Raw genomic sequence first — 24,390 nt, forward strand, 5'->3', positions numbered from 1 at the left:
TATAAACCTTTGATAAATTTATAAACTGTTATATGGGGGTAAATATATAAAAACATAATAAATTAGTATTATATGATTTAAATTACTTCCGTCTTTAATAAGAGTATTTCACTTAAAATAAATTATCTGCCTAAACATCGTTAAGGAAAAAAAGTGAGTAGAATAAAATTTGGGGCCGCATTTTTTAAAATGAAATTTGTTTGTAGTGTTGTATTATAAAATTCTTTCAAATGGCTTTTCACATATATTCTTTAAACTCACTTTTCATACGACTTCGAAAATCGGACAGTATATTTTTTTCCTTTTTATGGCTTTACCAATTATTATTTTTGCCTTATACACTTTTTAAAGGTTGAACAAAATTATTTTGTGTAAATGTTTTATTTTAAAATATTAAATCCTCACTTCATGTATTTTCAAGTATTTTATTATTCGAATAATATTAAGCCTATTTACATATCCTATAGACATTTGAAAAATATGGATGGCTCAACATTTCCTATTGGCACAGGATATCTATCGCTGACTCAACATTTCCTATTGATATAAGAAATCTATCGCTGACTCAACATTTCCTATTGCTATAGGAAATCCATCCCTGGCTCAACATTTCCTATTGGCACAGGAAATCTATCGCTGGCTCAACATTTCCTATTGATATAAGAAATCTATCGCTGGCTTAACATTTCCTATTGATAAAAGAAATCTATCGCTGGCTAAACATATACTATAGACATTTGAAACCTATGGATGGCTCAACATTTCCTATTGACACAGGAAATCTGTCGCTGGCTAAACATATCCTATAGACATATGCAATCTATCGCTGGCTCAACATTTCCTATTGCTATAGGAAATCTATCGCTGGCTCAACATTTCCTATTGATATAGGTAATCTGTCGCTGGCTCAACATTTCCTATTTACATCACAATTGCTTCGAACTCCGTTTGTTTCAAAGAACGTTTACACTCATCCAGTTGTGCCATGCTAATTTTAATAATAATTTTTGACAACTAACAATTCAAAAGCAGAACATGAAAAATCCCCTACAATCGAAAGCCATGTTTAACAAAAAAAAAAACTACGAATTATCCGAAAAACCTAATTCATGAGAATGTATTGCCATCTATTTTGTTATTGAATCACCCATATGTTTGAAAAGAGAGTAATTTTGTCAAATTTTTTTCATTGAAAAAGAATATTATTGTATTTTCCTGACATTGTCAAATTATTTTACCATAATATTTTACAACATAGAATAAACGCATAGAACGGAAGGAGAGAGTAAAAATTAATCAATTTTCACACATACAAAAACAAAATACATGCAATACATTCTCATGAATTAGGTTTTAGACAACAGACTTAGGTTTTTGGCTCTCAGTTACCTATCTAGTTATTGTCTATGTTTTACAATTTCAGCTATGACAGTGATATCCAGGACATATTAAATCCGACGTCAAGCGAGTGTGATTAGTTTGTATTGTGAGAATATTGTATCAAACGAAGTAAATACCCTGAAAATTATGGTTGTAGTGTAAAATATATAAAATGAACACTACGTTGTTATTGCAACAGTTCCGCAATCGCAGAAAGTTCTTCCTTGGTAAAGAGTTTCCGACTGATACAGTTGTCGCTAAGTTCAGTTTTTGGCCGAATAATGGGTCTTCCAAACGTTGACAGTTGATAGCGGTCATATTGTTAATGCTACATCTGAATTGGCTGTCATTTATTCATATTGTTTTGCCAAATCAGCATGGACGAATATAGCTTTTTGTAAAAATGGGGGTTCTGTTCGGGTAACGTTCCGCTAATTTTTATTAAAAAAATAATGTTCAGCGATAGGGCCCATTTCTGGATGAATGGGTACGTTAAATAAACCACAGTAGATCCAAGAGCATCTATTGGAGAATGCACGAGCAATTTGAGGGCATGGTCATCTCCCGTGGAGGTGATGTGAACTGGTTGGATACTCTGAAACTGAACACTCAATAATTCGATTCGAAAGGAAATATTTTCGAATTACAATCTATTTAGCACGCATTTTCGAACATTTTCGTTTTCGGATTGAGTTACGCAGTAACCACCCTGCCCACCGATATCGTGCGATTTGAACCCGTTAGAATTTTTCTTGTGGGATTTTCTTAAGTCGTAGGTCTATGCGAATAAGCCACAGCGGCCGTCAAAACCAACATAACCCAGAACATCGGCTAAATTAGAGTCATGGAAAATTTGACATTTCGGGTGTGTACCACCCAGTAATGTTATATTCTATACATAATGGCATCGATTAGCCTTTCAAACGAATACATAATGTGGATGATATATCACACACACTTTGTTTTATTTAAATTTAAAGATAGAAAGTGCTCAATGAAATACCCTTTATCTTAGATGATTTCAAGAATATATCAAAATACAATATGTATTCCAAAAATTGGAGTAATTCCACATTTTAGTGATTGCAATAATATGAGATTTTTGTATTTTGTTTAGCAAATTAGAAGGAACAATTTTTTATTGGTGCTCGTATTTCAAGAGTTCGTGGAACTCTTGATTTTACATATTTTTATTAATTTGATCAGAGTAAAGTATATTTAAATCTTCTTCAGTTAAAAAAAAATACTAATTAAAAAGCATACCAACATATGATTCTAAGGCCTGTTGTTCATACAAACAAACAAACAAATAATTCCACTTCATAATATTGAATAATGAAATATCTCGAATTTTTAAAGGGGAAAAGAAAATGTCTTTATTTAAAATGTATATAATTAATATTAAATTTAAACGAATTTTTAATCTCACAATTAAAATTTCATTCAAATGATTGCAAAATTTTACAACGCAATTGTAGAAAAAAACTCGCCAATTTATAATATACATACATCTTCTGAAGTTTGTTTAAATATAAATATTTAAACGTCTTAGTGTTTGTTAATACATACAAGTGCGTTGGTTGGCATTTGTGACATGCATTTCTTATTAATTCGTATAATATTTAAACATATGAATTTTGTACATATATATTTGTATATATGTCTGCCAATATTTATAAATTGAGAAAATTAATTAATTCATTATTGATAAAATCTTTACTTAAAAAGAATAAAAATAATGTTAATTAATAAAATATTTTGTAAGCGAGTCTATACATTTCTTCATTAAAAGTTATTTTTTTTAGCTTAATTTTCAAAATCGAAACTATTTTCATAGGAATTCAAATGTTTTTATATCAAATTAGTATTGGTTTTTGTTTTTGTTTTATTTAAGATTTTTATTATAATAATTTTGTTTAGTTTTATTTTTATATTTAATAATAATTAACTGAATAATTGATAATAATAATAAATTTTATTTTAGTTACTTTTTGTTTAATAATTTTAATTATAATTCTCTACAATAATAGAATTTACCTTTTAGAGTTGTTTATAAAAAAAATTAAAACAATTACAATAAAAAATAAAAAATTTAATTTTTTAAAGCCAAAAAATTAGTATGTAATTATAATTTTAATATATTTTTTTCATTAATAAAAATAACATTTAATATAAAATCAAGGAATATTGTAATAAATTTATAACTTTGATTTATTAAGAAAATATTAAGAATTGGTTTAATTTGTTGTTAATATTTGTTTTTTTTTTAGCAATAAATGTTCAACATTTAGGCACATAATTTATTTAATATTGCTTGATTAATAAATTTTGAAGTTTTCTTTTTTAATTTCCTGTGGAAAATAATACAAATAAATTGAAAGTAAATAAAGGGATATCAAAATAAATGTTTAATTAAAAATATGTATGAAATAAAATATTTCTTTCTATTTTCAATATTTAGGAATCATTAATGTGTTCAATTTTTGTTTTTTTTTATTTATTTTTTTGTGAGTTTTCTTTTTTTCAATTTTTTTTTTATTTAAGTTTCACTTTTTCACTTTTTTTTTGTTATTTTATGAATTATTACGTTTTGGCGATGAAGTCAACACTTTTTCTTTGGCCTTATCATGTTCATCTTCAAATATAATTTTTGTTATAACAATGTCTCCAGTACTTAAAGTTTGTGATGCTGCATCATTCATTTTCACCTGACCCTTATCGGAATTAACCGCACGAGTGTTGCTGGTGGGTGTAGTACTTCTTGCCTCACCATGGCAGTTACAGTTTTTCATGCTGAAAATTCATAACGAAAAATTTATGAAAATTTACTTGTATTTATGTATGTTTCTCTATCTAAAAAATTGTGTTAGAAATCTATAGCTGGCTCAACATTTTCTATTGATAAAAGAAATCTATCGCGGGCTAAACATATCCTATAGACATTTGAAAAATATGGATGGCTCAACATTTCCTATTGGCACAGGAAATCTATCGCTGGCTCAACATTTGCTATTGATATAAGAAATCTATCGCTGACTCAACATTTCCTATTGCTTTAGGAAATCCATCGCTGGCTCAACATTTTCTATTGGTATAGGAAATCTATCGCTGGCTCAATATTTCCTATTGATATAAGAAATCTATATCTGGCTCAACATTACCTATTGATATAAGAAATCTATCGCTGGCTTAACATTTCCTATTGATAAAAGAAATCTATCGCTGGCTAAACATATCCTATAGACATTTGAAACCTATGGATGGCTCAACATTTCCTATTGACACAGTAAATCTGTCGATGGCTAAACATATCTAATAGACATATGAAATCTATCGCTGGCTCAACATTTCCTATTGCTATAGGAAATCTATCGCTGGCTAAACATATCCTATAGACATATGAAATCTATCGCTGGCTCAACATTTCCTATTGCTATAGGAAATCTATCGCTGGCTCAACATTTCCTATTGATATAGAAAATCTATAGCTGGCTCAACATTTCCTATTGATATAAGAAATCTATCGCTGGCTCAACATTTCCTATTGATAAAAGAAATCTATCGCTGGCTAAACATATCCTATAGACACAGGAAATCTGTCGCTGGCTAAACATATCCTATAGACATATGAAATCTATCGCTGGCTCAACATTTCCTATTGATATAAGAAATCTATCACTGGCTCAACATTTGCTATTGATATAAGAAATATATCGCTGGCTTAACATGGCCTATTGATATAAGATCTCTATCGCTGGCTCAACATGTCCAATTGACATAGGAAATCTATCGCTGGCTCAACATTTCCTAGTGACATATGAAACCTATCGCTTCCTCAAAATTACCTATAGACATACTAATTCTAGATTCATTTCCCCATCGAATTTGAAAGTATTTGTTTTTAGAAACTTACTTTTTCGTTTTTTCTCGCACGATTTGTAAATTATCCGTAGTAGCAATTGTGGTACCCAATTGATCCTGCATAGAATTGGATGTAATAATCTGTAAAAATAATAAAATCAATTAATAGAAAACTTTATAAAAGAAATGCCAAAAAAAACACTCCTACTTGATCATTGGGCAATAAAGTAACAGCCGATAGAATTGCTTCCAATTTATCAATTTTAGCCATACGATCCATTGATTGATTCGATATGATTTCGTCCATCATTTGCATGGATTCAGTTAAACTGGGTGGTTCCGAGCTGAAACGTGGCGAAAAGGTGCCAGTCAATGAGTTGTCCGATGGCACTGAATCCAAACTGGGGAAATTATCGTTTTCATTGACCTCCTGCTCATCTTCGGAGTCACTTTGATCTCTGTTGGTGTTAAAATAAAATGTTATGAATGAATTTTTAATTGGTTATAGATAAAACGCACTTGTTTTGCTGGCCTGAAGATTCCATTTTCTCTAGTTTCTTAGCTACTTTATAGTAGCCCTTCAAACGTTCCTTTTCGTCTTCCGTCAAGTCCATATATCTTTATGAATTAATAATAAATGCAAAAAGATATTGTTTGTGTATAAATATGTATGTATTTCAAGTGTTGTATGAAAATATTTTACCTTAATAAACGTATTTCCCTATTGGACAATACAATACTTTTATTTGTTTGGGCCAATTTATTTTTGAGATCCGATACTTCAGTACTTATTTTACGTTGCTTTTTGCGTATTTTAACTTCATTTGGTTTGATATGCATTAAAATTTGTTCGGTACAAAGTTCAGAAAATAATAGTAAATTTTCTGGTTTGATTTGTCTGCAAAGAAGAAAAATAAATTTTATTTTCACATTCACAAATTCAGCAGTACGAAGAATTATTAACATACCTTGTTAAGTTGCCATATAATTGATCATTGATTAAGACTAATACATCTCCGGCAGCATAGAGCAACATTTCTCGTGATAAGGGACGTTTGGCCCAATACTTTTGATCACGTCGATAGATTTGTTTTAACTGCTCCTTGATGGGATTGATGGGGGCATTGTATTGTTCACACAACGAATTCAATGAAATGTATTTTGCCTTGTACACTTGCTTGCCATTTTCCTGATATTGTACAATAGCATGGGCAGCCTGGGGAGAAAAAATATTAAATTAACTATCAATACCCATTAACAGGTTCTTCAAACTCACCTGTGTATCGAAAACATTTCGCAATAGTATGCCAAATTGTAGATACAAATTCGCCGCATCATTGCGACAATCGTGCACCACCTTTATCACATTATCATGTTCCAGTAAAGCCTTCAAACCGCCATCGTTAATCATTTCGGGACAAGAGCGCACATCGAATATAAATGCTTCGCCGCGTGTGGTTCCAATCTCGATCAATGTAATCTCACCCTTGACACCCAAATTGATGCCCTCGCAATCCAGCGATATGACAATCGATTGATTGGGATTTTGCTGGGCAAACTTCAGCATGGCTTCCGTGACAAACAGCGATTGTTTAATGTTGGCAATGACACTGGTATTCTGGAGAACCTTAATCTTCCAAGTATCGCCAACGAAATAATTATGACTAGGAGTATTTGTGTATGGAGAGTTGTTGGATGAGTTATGGCCGACAGAATTGGCATTGTGACTTGGACTGTTGTGGGGTGAGTTTTGGGGATTGTAGCCAACAGAACCAGCCTGTTGATTGGCTAAAGATTGCTTGTCTTTCTCGTAGTTTTCGGCTAAAGTGCGTATGACCAAGTTGTTGATACGCTGCTTTAAGGTTTGATTGGCACTATTTAGACGCTCTGTGGGCGGTTGGGGTGGCAAAGTTATAGCGGGCGGATTTTGATTGTGATTAGTTCCCGCTTGCTGCTGCTGTTGTTGTTGTGAATTGTTGTGGCCGCCATATGAAGAGCATTGATTGGGAGTGGGATAGTTGCGTTCGCAAAGATTTTCCAATTTCATTTCAGATATGGGGATGTAGCTGTCGAAACCAGAATTCGGTTCCGAACGTGTTTGTGACAGGTCGCCGTTGCCCGAGACATGCGAGGAAACGGGAGCATTTAGTTTGAAATTGGGCGAAGCAATGCTATTGTTGTTGTTACTCATGTTGGCATTTTGTTGAGAACTATTGTTGTTGTAGCGCAAAGCAGGCGACAGCAAACGTTGTTGCACAGCACTCACCTGCTGGGGTGTCGTTTGCGGCTGTGGCTGCGTCGCTTTCTCAACAGCTGGAACAATTGGCTGAGCATTATTGCGATTATTATTCATTGCATTGTATTGCTCTCGGGATTTCGCTTGAGACTGTTGTATGTGTGAATCACTAAGTTTGGGTTTTTGTAGAAGCGTGACTAGATTGGCTTGTATGTGAAAGCAATCGGAAAACAAACGCAAGAATGTCATCAAATCGCTGGGTGTCTTAAACATTCTCAACCACTGTTCCTGGGGGAATTTAGTGGTTACCAAATGGAAAAGCTGATCCACCGTCATTGGTCCCTTCAACTCTATGCACTGAGCAAAGAAATCCAACATTTGTTGAGTGCCGCGTGTATCGATATTGGTTTGCGGCAAATGCAAACGTTCTCGGGCCGGCAATTCTTCCATGCCTTCGCAACCCACCAAAACCACATGATCGTCCACCACATTGAAAGTATCCGTATGTTTCGACAAGAATTCCGTAAACTCTTTAATGTGTTGGCCTGGTAGAAGGTGAAAAAGTTCAACATGAAATTAATAAAATTCCAATTGCAAAATAGACTGCAATAGCAAACTCACCTGATATATGTCTCACTTGTGGTGATGCTTGTGATCTATGACCCAATAGACTGCGCACCGGCACCTCTACACTAACGCCGTATTGCAATAATTTATTTTTAAAATAGTCTTTAGCCTCTTTAATGTAATCACGTCTGCCACCATAGCTGCCATCATCCGAACTGGAATGTTGATAACAATTCACTTGCACGTAATCGCCGTCCACAAGAAAAATGGAAGGATATTGAGCCAAGAACTTCTTCAAACCTGCAACAAGCAAAAAACAAGACATTGAAAAAGTTGCAAAAAAAAGTATCTAGAATGTATCATATAATATTCGGTTTTATGTGCAACATACAACCACGAGGCATGTACATGAGTAATAAAAGCAAATGTATGTAGTAAGTATGTATGTATGTATGTAAGTATTTCAATTTTGTTAAAAGCTAAATAACTGAAACAACCATAAAGTAACATCTTCTACAAAATGTGATTAAGAAATATGTCTGTATGCCTGTATGTAAGCGAGGCTGGCAATGGAATTAATTTTTAGACTTGCAATTCAGTTGCATTACAATTCCTCTCCGGCACCTCGTACTTAAATGTAACAAAGATTTATTCACAGTTTTTAATTAAAACCCATTTTCAAACACAAAGACCGAAAGCAAAAAGAATTGCAACTTGCTGTTGCACAAAGTAGTGCATCTACGAGCATGAAGAGGAAAAATACAAAAATTAATACATAAATATTTTCAATTTATTTATTCACAAACGGAAATTCGTTATGAAAACAAAAACAACAAAAAAACCATTGTTTAAATCTAACAAACACAACCAACTACATTTGTACTAGCAACATGAGTAACGAAGAACTTGCAACAATAGAACAAAACAAATCAATAAAATATTTAATGCAAGTGGAGAACAAAAAAGACAAAAAAAAAACAACAACGAATGAAACTAAAACTTTAACCCATGAGGAATAGCGATGGTTTAATGAGTTATCATAAATACATTTTAATGGAACAGATTCATCAGTTGCGAATTGGGCATCGTTAAATTGTTTTAAATGCACTACTTCCGTGGGATGTGAACAGTGGACATATCACTTAATTTCTACAATTGTGGCAAAACGTTGACAACTAATCAATGAATTTAGACCTGGTTCCGAATTACCGCATTCGATATCGAATAAAATTTATCGTAATTTTCTTATTTGAGATTATGGCATCGATATCGAGCAAAAAGTTAGCGCATTTTATCATAATTTCGATATCGAATTCATTTTTCGATATGAGCCGAACACGAATGCGGTAATTTGGCCCCTGGTTAATATCCAAAATAGAAGAAATTCGTTCAATGCTTCAATCTATCAATTTACACCTTTAATTAATTCTGTGTCAGTTCCATTCCCATAAGGAATGTATTCTATTATTTAACTTGTAAATTTTAGTGTAGATATTTAAAAACCAAAATTTTAATGAAGTTCTCATCTTCAAACACTTAGAGAGAGAATTAAAAAAAAAATGTAATATCCATAATTTTCATAAAGGTTGATTTTTTACTCGGACATTTTCCAAAGACGATTTGTTTTAGATTTCAAGATGAATTAAATTCAGGTCAATTTTTACAGTTGAGCAAAGGCGAATTCACTAATTGTATACATGTATTGAGTTTGAAAATGTTGTGTTAATGTCAAACTCCATATATAAAAAATTAAAGAATTCACTCCAATTTGCCTGAAATCACCTTTGCTACCACCAGTGGCAAAGCGCAAAAGTGGTGTAACTCACAATGTTTTCTGGTAGCTGTTCTGGTGTCATATACAGTCCTTACAATACCTTTTGGTATCAAAAGCAGATGGAGCTGAAAAATTTCTGAACCGAGCAAACCATAGGGTAACATAGAGACGAGTCGTAATTGTCAAAACCTAACTCTTGCAACAACAAAATATGTATTTTGTTGTTGTATCAAACATATGATTTGTTGTATTTTCGTTTGACAAACCGGAGTGTCTCGTCTCTATGTATACTTCTCTATGGAACATACCATTCCACAGAGCATAATAAGTATAACAAAGAAATATAGCAAAAATGGTATATGTTGAATATACCTCTAAATAAATAATTTGGGGTTACACCACTTTTGCACTGATAATCTCATATATCTAAGTGTCTTCTTTTCAAAAATGTATAAAATCTTAAATAATTAAAACATATTATGGACGACTTTTTGCAAAAATCAAAAATACTTTCGGTTGAATTTTTGTGTAAATTTTTGTGTATATGACTTAAAAATGCGGATTTTTTTCAATTCGGATACTCTGTTATGAAATGAAGCGTATCACAGAGACAGCGTTTTGCATCGATCGAAACAAATAGTAGTCGGACGGGGCAAGGTCTGAACTATAAGGCGGGCCAGACAAAACATCAGGTTCCCTGTGATGGTCTGGCCAGATTTCAGTAGCTCATAATAGCAGCTCATAATTTTGGCCCCACCAAATAAAGAGCATTACCTTAGCACCATTAATATTCGGCTTTGGTGTCGATTCGGATGGTTCGGGTAATCGTAATGGATCCAATTTTCATCGCTAGTAATGATTCGGTGCAAAAACGATTTTGCAAGCATTTGTTGAGATTGACAACAACCTTTATGGAGTATGTCTCCAATTGTTGGTCTTCAAACACTTTTGGCTGGGTGGGCGAATTTTTCTTCCGTGTCAAAATCACTACTTCTGAATCGAACTTTAAAACCAATGAAACACATTCACCATAAGCTTCGGTGAGTAATCGGTGTGCTTCAGCGGCACTTATTTTCCAATTATATAAAGCAAAACTTCCCGCATTTGACATTTTCGAAGCAAAAAAAACGTTGTTGTTCTAATAACTAAGTGAGAATAAATGACAGATATGTACCCTTCAAAATGACACACAAGTTATTAAAAACAAATAATAACACCCAATATAATGCGATCAAATATTTATTTATAAAAGTTTTTCAATGAAATATTACAGTTATATAGAATTTTTAGTTTAAAATGCTATACTGGTAAAAAGAGATGTGTCATTGAAAAATCCCAAAATTTAAAAAAAAAAAAATTCAAGATTTTTGGCAGTATTTACCATACCAATGCGGGGCGAAAAATTCCCTATGCAAAATAATTCAGAACATATCAAAACAGGTTTTATTATTTTTTTTTTAAATATATCAAATTTGGAAGCTTTTGGTAAAAATGTTTTTTTCCTTTCAGATATTAACCTTTTTTAAATTGTCGAATAACTAAAAAAAATATAAGTACTTTTTTCGTAAAAAAATTACCAAATTGGGTGAACCAGAAAAATGTTTTTATACAAAATGCATAAAAATCGGTCACAGTATTATATTGGTGATGGGTATATAAAAATCGCCACAGGAATCTTGTCTGACTTCTATAATTCGCCATTGCTAAAACTTAAATACAAAATATATTAAATGCACTTAGTACACTTAATATAAGTTTAACGTCCTATTAAGCACGATATGTAGAGTATTCCCACAAAAAATTACTTCGAACGAAGCCACTGTAAAAAATAGTAAAAAAAAAAACACTGTAAAAAAATGTCTTGCATAAATATGGAAATGACATCATTTGAGCCAAAAAAACGCCACACACTCATGATTATTATTAAGTAAAAATGCAAAATAGGCAGAAATGACAAACAAACATTCATCCAGATACATTCATTCGTAGAAGCATTCATTGTAAAATAAAACTGTATATGAATGAATGTATAAACAAAAACGTCTAAGTATTAAAGCAACTCATTTTGCTGATGACAATAAAAATGAATGAAACAAAAAAAGAAAAACAATTAAACCGCATTTTAAGCTTAAATCTCAGCTAAATGAAATTTGAAGTGTGTATTTAACATGTTATGAAGAGAAAAAAAATTGATTAAACAACAACAACAACATGACAGAAAGATCTAGAGTCAAATCCTTTAAATTGTGAATTCATTTTCTTGTCATTATTGTCAACATTATTAACATACTTACTTATATTCTACGTTAAGACATGTCATTGTTGCTAATGTTATTTTCTTTAGATATAGTATGTGCATCGTATGTATCGTATTAATACGATTTGATGTGACATTATATAGTCATCATCATCCTACCATCAAGTATAATTTTGAACTATGCGTATACCTTATAATGTATTATTGCTATGTACAGTGAAGAGCAATACAGTTTGGAGTTTATTCCGTTGTGGTAAATTTGAATTTTTATACCCTTCACCTTCGTGAGAAGGGTATATATAAGTTTGTCATTCCGTTTGTAGTTTTCACAACATAATTTTCCGACCCTATAAAGTATATATATTCTGGATCCTTATAGATAGCGGAGTCGATTAAGCCATGTCTGTCTGTTCGTCTGTCTGTTGAAATCAATTTTCTGAAGACCCCAGATATCTTCGGGATCCAAATCTTCAATAATTCTGTCAGACATGCTTTCGAGAAGTTTCCTATTTAAAATCAGCAAAATCGGTCTACAAATGGCTGAGATATGAGGAAAAAACCAGGACAACCTCGATTTTTGAACTATTATTACCTATATCTGGATTACTAAGTCATTAATATAGACAATATGGATATCTAATGATAGATATTTCAAAGACCTTTGCAACGACGTATGTATATAAGACCATAGTAAGTTGGACCTACTACAATGGGTGAAAATTGAAAAAACAATTTTATAACCCGAACTTTTTTTTCACCAAACAATTTTTTTAAAATTTAAAAAACAAAAAAATTTAAATTAACAATTCGAAATTTTTTTTCCAAAAAATGAAAAAAAAAACTTTGGAAAAAAAAATTATTTTGTTTACCTAAAAATATTTAAAATTTGTATTTTGAAGTATAATTTGGTGAAGGGTATATAAGATTCGGCACTGCCGAATATAGATCTCTTACTTGTTTTATATTAAAGACCGTCAAATTCCAACATTTGTAACAAAATATCATGATAAGCCTAACAAAAACTTCGTAATGACATGTTATTACTCTGCACTACAAATAAGTAAATAATAGAGTTGATATAGAAAAAAGAAAGAAACTTATCCCATATGCCTAAATGTTCAAAAGCAATCAATTTCTGTCAGTCACTGTATAGTGTAAATGTGACAGCAGTAGTTGATGCCGCAGCAGCAGCAGTAGTTGCTGTTTTTGCCGCTGTTGTCTTGAGTTAAAACAAGTGACGTTGACATAAATTCATAAATTCATAAATACATATAATGTTGACGTTGCATGCTCATACGACAAACATCTACTCATAATCATAGTCAAACTCATAATCATAATACCATCATTATTACAATCGTTATTAATGTAATTATCATTGTTTGTTATTATTATTGTTGTAATTATGATTATTAATTTTGATGGGTTGAGAGGTTGATGTTATAACACATTTTTTTACGAAAATTAATTCAATTTATATTTACTAACATATTTACAGCAGCGCTAACAAGTAAAAAATCTCAAAAACAAAAATACATAATTATGAGAAAAATGTTTGTCTGCATAAAATATATTTGAATAAGTTGCTATTGTAAACAAATTAAGTCAAAATTATGTAAAAGAGAACGAATAGTGGTGGATATGAGATTTTCGAAATTACTAGTGAAGGGTTTGTCTAATATTTAGGTGCACTTAGGCTTAAGTATATATTTAATGTTACATTTTCTTTGCTTAATACTTATGATGTATTATTTATGAAGAAGAATTAATACTCAAACATTTTTGTAAATGTGATTTTTGGCTAAATCAGAACATATATATCTATGGGAAATTTGTGTCAATTGCTTGTCACTTGTCCAAATATGACAATTCAAAGAAATTTTTAAAAAAGTTAATATAATTTAGTGATCAATTTTAAAAATGGAGCCAGAGCTTTTGAGTAGTTATGTCAAAAAATGCCAAAATGGTAAATTTACCCCTTTCTAGGACTTTAGCATATTAAATTGACAGGTCACTATCCCTGAGGAACCTATTACGGGACTAATTAGTTTCGTTTCTCCTCCCTCTGGACAGGTAATGAAATATGAATTAAATACTAAGAAATTAATCCCGCCCAGGAAAATTTTTAGAACTTATTTTAAAATAACTAGTTCTAGAACGGGTGCAATCAGAACCATTTTAAATTCCTCAATGACAGCATTGGAACTAGTGTTGTGATTCTAAAGTATTCTATAGAATTTTCTATGAACCAGTTCTTTAGAACTTGTGATTTTTATATTTCACCATACTCTTTTTATACCCTTCACCTTCGTGAGAAGGGTACATATACATATATAAGTTTGTCATTCCGTTTGTAATTTCCACAATATAATTTTCCGACCCTATAAAGTATATATATTCTGGATCCTTATAGATAGCGGAGTCGATTAAGCCATGTCCGTCTGTCTGTTTAAATCAATTTTCTGAAGACCCCAGATATCTTCGGGATCCAAATCTTCAATAATTCTGTCAGACATGCTTTCGAGAAGTTTCCTATTTAAAATCAGCAAAATCGGTCTACAAATGGCTGAGATATGAGGAAAAATCCAGTACAACCTCGATTTTTTACCTATTTTTGACCTATATCTGGATTACTAAGTCATTAATATAGACCATAGTAAGTTGGACCTACAATGGGTCAAAATCGGTCAAGCCCGACCATATAAAACCCTACACTATGTACATGAGCAAAAATATTTTTTTTTTAATTTAAAATTTGCATTATATGAGAGCTATGACTAATTTGTATTTTATAAATTTACTGTTAGACACATTAGTTTCATATGAAAATAATAAGGGTACTCATTTAAACGCTTAAGTTTCCCATTTGTGCAAATGTGCAAAATTTGCGCGACGTGTTTCATGAACTCACCTTTTCAATTTTGTGCAAGTTTATACAGAAAATTTATATTTGATAAAAATGTCAAATAAAAATAAATTCAACAAAAGCTTTTAAACAAATTTGTTCAAATTGCATACATTTTAATTTGAAAAATGTTGAATGAAAGTTAAATCTTTGGAACAAATGGTGGTATACATAGTTTGGAAGATTTTGTTTATATTCTATCTGTTGGTTAATGTTTTCAGATACAATGCCATTTAATCCAAACATTCTGTTCCAAAGTTACACAATTTTCACATGCACACAATTTTTATTTCTTATAAATAAAAATAAAAAAAAGCAGCTGATTCATCAAATGCACAATAAATTCAAGTTTGCGAGTCTAAATTGACGCGCAAACTTATCGGAGTTGTGCAAACGAATTTCCATACATTTTTTGACAGTTCATTTGCGAGAGTGTAAAAATGCACAGATTGCACAGTTTGCGAGACATATAAGCGTTTACATGAGGACCCTTAATGTGTCTTTGCTGGAATCGATAGGAATTTTTAAATTAATCTTTATACACAAAATACTGAACATTTTTTGATATCAAATGAGTCTTGGAGTACCATGGAACTTTTCAATATGAAATAGTATCAAAAAAAGTACGATCATATTAACATTGCCATCCCTGACTTATCCCCATTAAATCTCCAACACATTTGAAAAAAAAAAATTCAACCAAATGCCTAAGTCTGGTAAGCCTGATTTCAGAATAAGCGATTGATCGATTCCCTAACCATTTTTTATTGTAAATTTAGTATGAGAAGTTCTGAGAAGTTGTAGAAAACGTAATACGCGTAGGGTATTTTATGACAATGCACAGTGGTATGAGAAATAAAAAAGAGGGAAATAAATCTGTAACTTCTAAACCCTTCATTCAAATCGGACTATGGGTTTAGAAGTTACAGATTTATTTCCCTGTTTTTTTTTTCTCATACCACTGTGCAGTACTTATCTCACTTTAACATTTTATATCTTACTATACAAATCAATTAAAAATTGCTTTATATTTTTCAATCAAAGAATTTTTCAAATTGCAACTCAATTGTTAATCTCGTATTAAAACTCAATAATTATTTCTACATAAAACTTAAGTTTCAATTGCAGATAAGAACATTTTCAGTATTGTTTTCAATTTATTTTGAAATATTATGTACATATGTATGTTGTAAGTTTTGTAACAATACAATTGTACAACTATAAAATATGTATATAAAATACACTCGTATTTGGATTAATAACAAACATGTGTCACATTATATTCTAGACATTAATTCGTAAAGAAAACAATAAAAACTTAATTTAAATGCTTATTTACTATTAATAAAAAACTAATTTATTCATAAATAATTAAGTACCCAAACTCTAAAGCGACAAAATATAAAGAAAACTTTCCCAATTGTATGAATAACCACCACTTTTTTATTATTGTTTAATGTTAAAACAACAAAAAAATAATAAAAATAAACTTTGGTTGGTGTTTCCCTCATTCAATCAAGTGTTTGCAAAGTGAAAAACTTTTCAAGTTTTGGAAAATGGGAGTCAACAATAAATTGTTTTAAATGAAGTATTTAAATGAAGAAAAATATACAATATAATGGCAACGACATCGTCAATGAAACTAAAACTGAAAATCAATGAGTTACAAATGTTGTCGAAAGAGCCTACAAATGTTTTTAATCTGATAATAAATTTTTGAAAAATAGATGGTAACATGAGCAAATGTAATTAAGGGGTGGTGGAGGATTTTTATTTATGTACTAAAAAATGTTCATATGTTTACGAAGAATAATAGTATTAAATAGTTTATTTTGTATATAACCTTTAACATGAGTAAGTAGTAAGGATATATCGAGCCCTTAGCGCCAAATTATCGTAAGCGACAAAACACAAATTTTACAGGAGAAGGTTTTTTCGATTATTTTGAAATTTATACATAGAATTAAAAATTTTATGATACGATATATTATAATTTCGTTCAAGCTATTTGTCTATTTTTGAAAAATATTTATAACGTTTGACAATTAAAAATTCATGGAATACTTTATTGAAAAATATGACAAAAAATATTTTTTATTGAATTTTTGCATAGATACAAATTTTTCGAATTGAAATAAAATATTTATTTATGAATAGTTTTTAATGAAATTTCACAGTTATGTAAAATTTTCTATTTAAAATGGAAAAATAAAAAAGAATTTTGAAATTTATTATCAGCAATCCCGCAATTCCCAAAAATGTAAATTTTTAGTTTTTTTGCTATAATATTCATACCAGGGTCGGAGTTATCGGAATCCTTTACAAAATAATTAAAAGCATATTGGGCCATCTAAAACCGGTTATTATATTTTGATATCGAAAATGCAATTTGAGAATTTTTGCCCTAAAGTTTAATTTTACATAAAAAAATAGGTGTTTTTTGAGTGGACCTGGTCCCCTCGGTAACAAAAATTTTTAATTTTTTTTTCATTTAAAATATTTTATGAAAACTTAGCTTTTAGAAAGTATAAATTCCTTATACATCCTCTTAGAAATTTTTTGAGATAACTTAAAAAGAAAAAAAGGTATTTTTTCCCAAAAAATTAGCGAAAAATCGGCTTTTCAAAATTTTTTAAATTCAAATGCATATAACTTTGGACTTAGTCATTATTTTTAAACAGTTCTTTTCCTTTTTGACACATACGTATGTTGTTAGTCTAATGAAGGAAAACTGGAGAAAATCGGAAAATATTTGGAAACGCTGTTATCAGAAAACTGGAGTAGATTGGGAAAAATTGTTGAAAATTTAACTTTCAAATGCGAATATCTCCTAAGCTATAAGAGACAATTGATAGCTACGACTAGGTCTTTTGTAGCACTCAATGAAAAGATTTTATGTGTGTAATTTTTTTGAAATCGGAACACAATCGAAGAAATAGGAGCATTTTAAAAATGTAATATACCCGAAGTGTCCTACTTTGAGGAACCTTGTTCGCGGCCCTGGTGTGCAAATGAGGTCCACGTTCAGAACTTAAACTCGAGAACACTTCTTCTTTGCGCATGTGAAATTTCATTCAAATCAATCAAACCATTTAGAAGTTACAGATTTATTTCTCTCTTTTTTTTCAATACCACTATGTGTCGCTTACGATAAAATTCGTTTACTGTAAAATGTAAACATTGACTTACGATAAAATCTTACCCCCTATAATTTTGAAGTTATTAACAATTTTGATATTCTGAGAACGCTAAAACATCAGTCGGACCATAAAATTTTAATTTTTGCAATAAAAAAAAAATTTAGAAAATGTCGCTTACGATAATTTGGCGCTAAGGGCTCGATATATTAGGGATCTATAAATAAAGGAGCTGAAAAGTTGAACAATTGACTAACTGAATAAATTCGTATTGTCAATAAATAACGGAAATTTTGGTCCTTTGACTTTTTATTATAATTATAAAAATGTTGAGCAGTTTGTTTCAACTATAGAACCCTAGTATATATAAATTTGCCATTCGGTTGTGTGGTTTCTACGAATTTCATTTACGACCCTTTAAATTATATATATTTTTAATCCATACACAGAGAAAACAGATTCGTGATAGCAACAGAATTTGTTGCTAATCGAATGATTCTATCTTAGTGACCGAATTTTACAGTTGTGGCTACAATATTTTGGAATGTGTAACTAACGTTTGGTTGCCTCAACTAAAATTCTTCTTTATCAACTGATTTTCTGTTGTTAGAACTGAAAAATTCTATGTGTGCAAACGAATCATTCGATTGGCAAGTTGTTTAAACTAGTTTTAAAGGTAAAAAATATTCATGTGCTTGTAATATTTTTTTATTAATGCTTTAAAAATGAGAATATGAAATATAATTCAGAATTTTTTGCATTAAAAAGAAAAAATTTTAAATAAACTACGTATGGGTTGATATTGCATTGGCCAAAACATATGCAACAAATTGCTTCGAAAACATTTATTTTCGTGGCAAATCCTATATTTTCAATGACGGCCTTACATCTGCAAGGCAGTGAATCTATCAAATTGGCAATAACATTTGCAGGAATAGAGTTCTAAGCATCTACCAATCCTTGAAACATAATATTTGAGTTAGTGCAATTTTCGGGATCGATTCTTTGATTAACAATTTCCCAAAGGTTCTCAATTGGGTTTAGATCTGGTAATTGTGGTGGCCATTCCATTACCGAAACTCTTTCTTGTGTTAACCACGATTTAACAACATGTGTAGAGTGCATGGGGTCGTTATCAAGCTGAATAATTCATCGAAGAGGGATATTATCCTCAGCATTTGGAAGTATTACTCTTTAGATAAATCCATCCATTATTCCATTAATTTTGAGCATTGAACCAACTATAGCAGCTGAAAAACGACCCCCATACCATTACGTTGCATCCTTCTATATTCCGCATTTTCAGGTTAGGATGAATGTCGGTACACTGGATGATGTACTATAGGTTATTTGGTGTGAATATCCGAATCTGTACTGACAGATCTGTACTGACAGATCTGATACAGCGTAAATTATTTGAGTCTGCTCAGCTGAGATAGTCTAGTCTAACAAATTGCTCGATATCGAGGCTCATTTGACCGTATTTGACCATCACAGGTCAATGTCCCTCACGGGGCTATCAAGGGCTAAGCTGCGAGCTCTGATATCAGTGCTTACTGGGCACTGCTTGATTGGTGCGCATGCTAGGAGACTGAACACTCCATACAATGACTTTTGTAGAAGTTGCCATGATGAAGATGAGGAGGAAACTGTTGAACATCTCCGCTGTCTTTGCCCTGCTTTATCGGAGGTTCGGACTGCGACAATAGGCAGTCCTGGCCCATGTGAGCTGGTTAATACTAGCTGCCTTCATAACCTAACCTATAAATATATTCTAATGTCAAAAATAAGCTATTCGGTTTAAACGAAAAATAAAAAACACAAACATTGAAATCCTATGATTAAACTGAAGTAAATATTTCACGTGATCACAAATACAAATACACAATAGATGTTTAGGATCAACATGTACGAAGTCGTGTATATTTTGTTGCTGGTGCTGGGTACATAACAGTCGGCACTGCGGACTATAACAATTTTACTTGTTTATTTTGTTTACTGTATTGTTTTCTTTTAGAACAAAACAAAAAACAAAACATATTCTTTTGGGGTTAAAACCATAATTGTTAACCAAGGTTTTCTGTTGTTTTTCTGTCAATATTAAACACGCAACGCAGTTGACAACTAACTAGCACGCATGATATTTTAATACATTTTTCAAACTACATTCATATATACATAAATACATACTGTTTTTCTAATAAATAAGTAAAGACTGTGGAAATACATATTACTAAAATATTTAAACATTTGTTTATTGGTCTTAATACTTTTTACCGTCAAAATCAAGCTGACATTAAAAGGAAAATTAGTAAAATAGCTTAACATAAAGTGTGTATGCAGTAAAATTTAATGGGAGCTCATAATTGAAGGCCAAGTTTAGGTATTCCCAAGGTACTCGCATAACAAGTCATTTTTCAGATACTTTATTAATTAAATAAAAATAAGGATAAACAAATAAAGAGTTGATTATTTGCCATTTTAATAGCCTTTCAAAAAAATTCTATAAACAATTCTGAAGGCGTTTATACAATTTACCATGGTGTCAAAAAAAAACACAATTAAAACGATAAACCGCAAAAGTAATTTCAAATATTCAGAGGCTATTTTTACATTAAGTGTTTTGGAATTTAGCAGCTGCCTGTGAATCTGATAAATTATAATAGCGGAGTTCACTATTAAGTGCGAATGGTCTTGCATCATTGCAAATGCAAAATTGTATAGGTTGTTGTGTGTATTTTGTTATTGGATTACTGTAAAATTTTGCATTTGCAATGATACAAGACCATTCGCACTTAATAGTGAACTCCGCTAATGTTTTCCGACAATCAAACCTCAAACTTTTTAATAATTAACTTTGATATGAACTTAATTAGTGTAAAGTAATGATAAATTGGGAGGCGCATAACTTTAAATTGAATCAAAATAGAGAAAACCCTTTTTAATATTCATCCAATTGGCTTTAATAATATGATTTCGGTCAAGTGGCCGCCACTGCTAACGCTTACGTGGCGTAACCTGGAGGTTTCACACACCCTCGCAGTAAATCAGGCTGTATTTCGGCAATAACGCGACAAATATTCGCTTCCAAGTGCTCGATCGTTTCTGGTATATCTGCATAGACCTGGGACTTTACATATTCCCAGAGAAAATAACATGTCTGCAATACTATTGCCTTCCAATTGAGGCACGAAGAAGTTAGTAAAAATTACTTTATACCGCTCACCGTTGACTATAACGTTCTGGCCATCGTTATTTGTGAAGACATATGGACAAATGATTCCACCAGCAGACAAAGCACACCAATCAGAGAGTTTTTCTGGATGTAATGTTGTTTCGACAGTTGATTGAAGATTATCATCGCTCCAAATGCGGCAATTCTGTTTAATGACGTATCCATTTAACCAAAAGTGAAATGAAATTGTCGGGCAATAGCGATGTTCCCATTCACCAAATGCACGGCGAACGATGAGGCTTCAATTCCTGTACGTAAGCATGCAAAACAAAATCCTTTTTGCAAAAGTTTAATTGTTGAACACGATGACAAATTCACACTTTTGGATCATCATCGGCAGTACGCTGCACACTATCGAACGGTTGTTCTGTACATCTTTCGGGTGCGTATTATCGTTAAGAGTAAACGTATAGCGAAAACGATCCATAGTTTATCGAATTAATCGCTCTAATGAACGATTATGATCCCCATAAAATGCACATCGAATTAAACCATGATTTTCAAAATAAATTTGAACAATTTGCAAATGTTGCTCTGGCGTGAGTCTATTCATGTTAAATTGCCAAACCAATCTAACCTCAAAATAACCAAGAACTGTCAAATCAGCTGTCACAGAAAACAGTGCTGCCAAAGTTATCCGCCTCTAAAAACACCTTTTATTTAAATAATTTTAGATGATCTAGCAAACATTTTCTGCAAGACAAATTGGGCAATAAAAAGATTTATATGAATAATTTGTAAATCTTAATTTTTATTTTTAAAGATTTTTCTTAATGTTTTTTCTTGCAATTAAATTTGTGATTCATTTCTCTTAGGCGTCACCCAAATTTTGTAAATTGTTTTAGTTTAATAAAATGATGACAGCATATTAAAAATGTTGTTGGTTTGCCGACAAATGAAGCGTAACTTATTAAAAGTTAATTTAAATTCACAATTAGCAAACGTTTGCCATAATAAGTCAATGTTTTTGTGTTTTCTTATTGAAAATATGTACAATGTTTAAATATGTACATTGTACATACTTATATGACAAGTTAATTAGTATTTGTAAGATTGTTCGTGATATAATTGTAATCAAATGAAATTGCCACAATTGGAACTAGTTCCGAGTTGTAGTTAAGAAATTTTACTATTTCGTGGTTCTGATTATAGTCGTTCAAGAACTAGTGATTTTGGAACTAGCTCTATAAATTTTCGGGGGTACCATTAATTTAACAAGATGATTTGATGAAGTTTAAGGTGTTGGGATAAACGTTAACTGGTATGGCACTTCACAAATAATCGTTTGTATTCAAGAAGATGTAATGCAAAAGGTATTTAATAGATCTTGAGAACTATGTTATTCAATATTTGCAAGTAACGCTCTCCTTGTATTTATAGAAGATACGTCAAAGCCCCAACATATGTGTTGTTGATTGTTTAAATACTCCAAACAATTAATTTAATTGAAATTAGCTGTATAATTAATAATACTTATATTGCATTTGCAGTAAATTTTAATTTTATATGACATATTAATATTTAAACCGCTGATGTGAATAAATATAATGCGAAACCAACAAAATGGTCATTGTTGCATAAAGAAACGTGCCTTAAAAGTTTAAAAATAAAATGTATGTCTTGTTTGGCAAAACAATTTAACAACCTTCTTACAACCATAAGGCGATTTTATTAGACTTAAGAAAAATGACAATGTTTGCTACATCTATTCACATGATTATTGGATATTTCTTTAAAGGTGTATGGATTACACAGGGCTTTAAAGGTGTATGAATTACAATCAAATATCAATTCCACTTTGAAAACTGAAAGTGGTTTCATTCCGAAAGAAATTTTCGTTTTACTTTTTCTGAAGAACCAAAATACGGAATTAATTCCACTTTCGATCGGAATGAAATTCTGTGACAGGCCTGATAATAACAAATTGAAGCAAAAAATATATTTTTTACGTAAAAATAGCAAATTTTTGTGTTTTAAAAAACTCATGAAAAATCTAAAACGGCAGAACTTGTTCAGGTTTATAACAACGTATAATATAACAAAATAATAACAACAAAATGAGATATCGAAGATAAAAATCGATTGATTCTTTTCGAATTTATTCACAATTAAGTGAATTCGCTCATTTTCACAAAATTTTACTTTTTTGTTTGATATACATAAAATTGAGTAGTTAATATTCTTCTTTCGATTGATTGAATGTTAAGAACATTTTCCCCGTGCTATGTACACATTTTTACATATATATTGCGTTTTAATCGGCTCAGTAGTTTCGGAGTTATAATAACAAATTGAAGCAAAAAATATATTGTTTATGTAAAAATATCCAATTTTTTTGTTTTAAAAAAATCATAAAAAATCGAAAGCGGCAGAAATTGTTTAGATGTATTGCTTTATCGCAAAGCCACATGTAATAGGAACAAAATGAGATATCGATCATAAAAATAGATGGATTATTTTCGAATTTATTCACATTTAAGTGAATTCGCTTATTTTCAGAAAATTGTGTGTGCGTACAAGCGTGTACTTTGAGTTTACATTTTACATGTGTTTTGTTTTTGTATCGGCGTTTTGAAAGTTTACATCTGAATTTCATTTGAGGGGGGGTTAAAGTTTCCCAACTCTGGCACATTCTTATTGTTAATCTGCATAAGAAACCATGTGATCCTTACATTTTAGCTATAAAATGTTTTCAGCAAATTTATGTAAAATGTTACGGAGAACATTTTTGTAGAATACATTAACCCTCTAAATCCTCTAAGCTTGGGTCTTTTTAGTCCTTCTTTTAAAAAAGAGCAAAAAACACTATTAAAACAGGGATTTAAGGGGTTAAAATGTTCCGCAAAAATATTATCCGTGAAATTTTACTATAAGTCCCTGAATACACCAAATCGAAAAATTCAACCATACAGTCAGAAATAAGAGACAACAAGAGAAAGCTTGGAGTTAATTTCGCACTTATTAAGAATTTTATTTTTTAAAGTACCCCAAAAATTTAGCATGAAAAAAATAGTTCAAATTTAACTAAAAATCACTAA

The 24,390-nt window shown here is 31.0% G+C and overlaps 1 protein-coding gene across 1 annotated transcript in view; it reads right to left on the reverse strand.

Moving 5' to 3' along the window:
- Positions 1–3,251: 3,251 nt before the first annotated feature.
- The window catches only part of egl (Egl_like_exo domain-containing protein), a 64,085-nt gene continuing 42,946 nt past the window's right edge, over positions 3,252–24,390 (reverse strand). Inside the window, exons 3-10 of the mRNA XM_065514494.1 lie at positions 8,099–8,344; positions 6,518–8,022; positions 6,210–6,457; positions 5,945–6,139; positions 5,761–5,859; positions 5,450–5,699; positions 5,294–5,382; positions 3,252–4,173 (exon numbers count right to left, since the gene is read on the reverse strand). Of these exons, the coding sequence (XP_065370566.1) occupies positions 3,954–4,173; positions 5,294–5,382; positions 5,450–5,699; positions 5,761–5,859; positions 5,945–6,139; positions 6,210–6,457; positions 6,518–8,022; positions 8,099–8,344 (2,852 nt within the window). The 3' untranslated portion in view covers positions 3,252–3,953. The remainder of the gene's footprint in view (positions 4,174–5,293; positions 5,383–5,449; positions 5,700–5,760; positions 5,860–5,944; positions 6,140–6,209; positions 6,458–6,517; positions 8,023–8,098; positions 8,345–24,390) is intronic.

This window comes from Calliphora vicina, chromosome 5 (genome assembly GCF_958450345.1).
Source record: "Calliphora vicina chromosome 5, idCalVici1.1, whole genome shotgun sequence".
Classification (NCBI taxonomy): Eukaryota; Metazoa; Arthropoda; class Insecta; order Diptera; family Calliphoridae; genus Calliphora; species Calliphora vicina.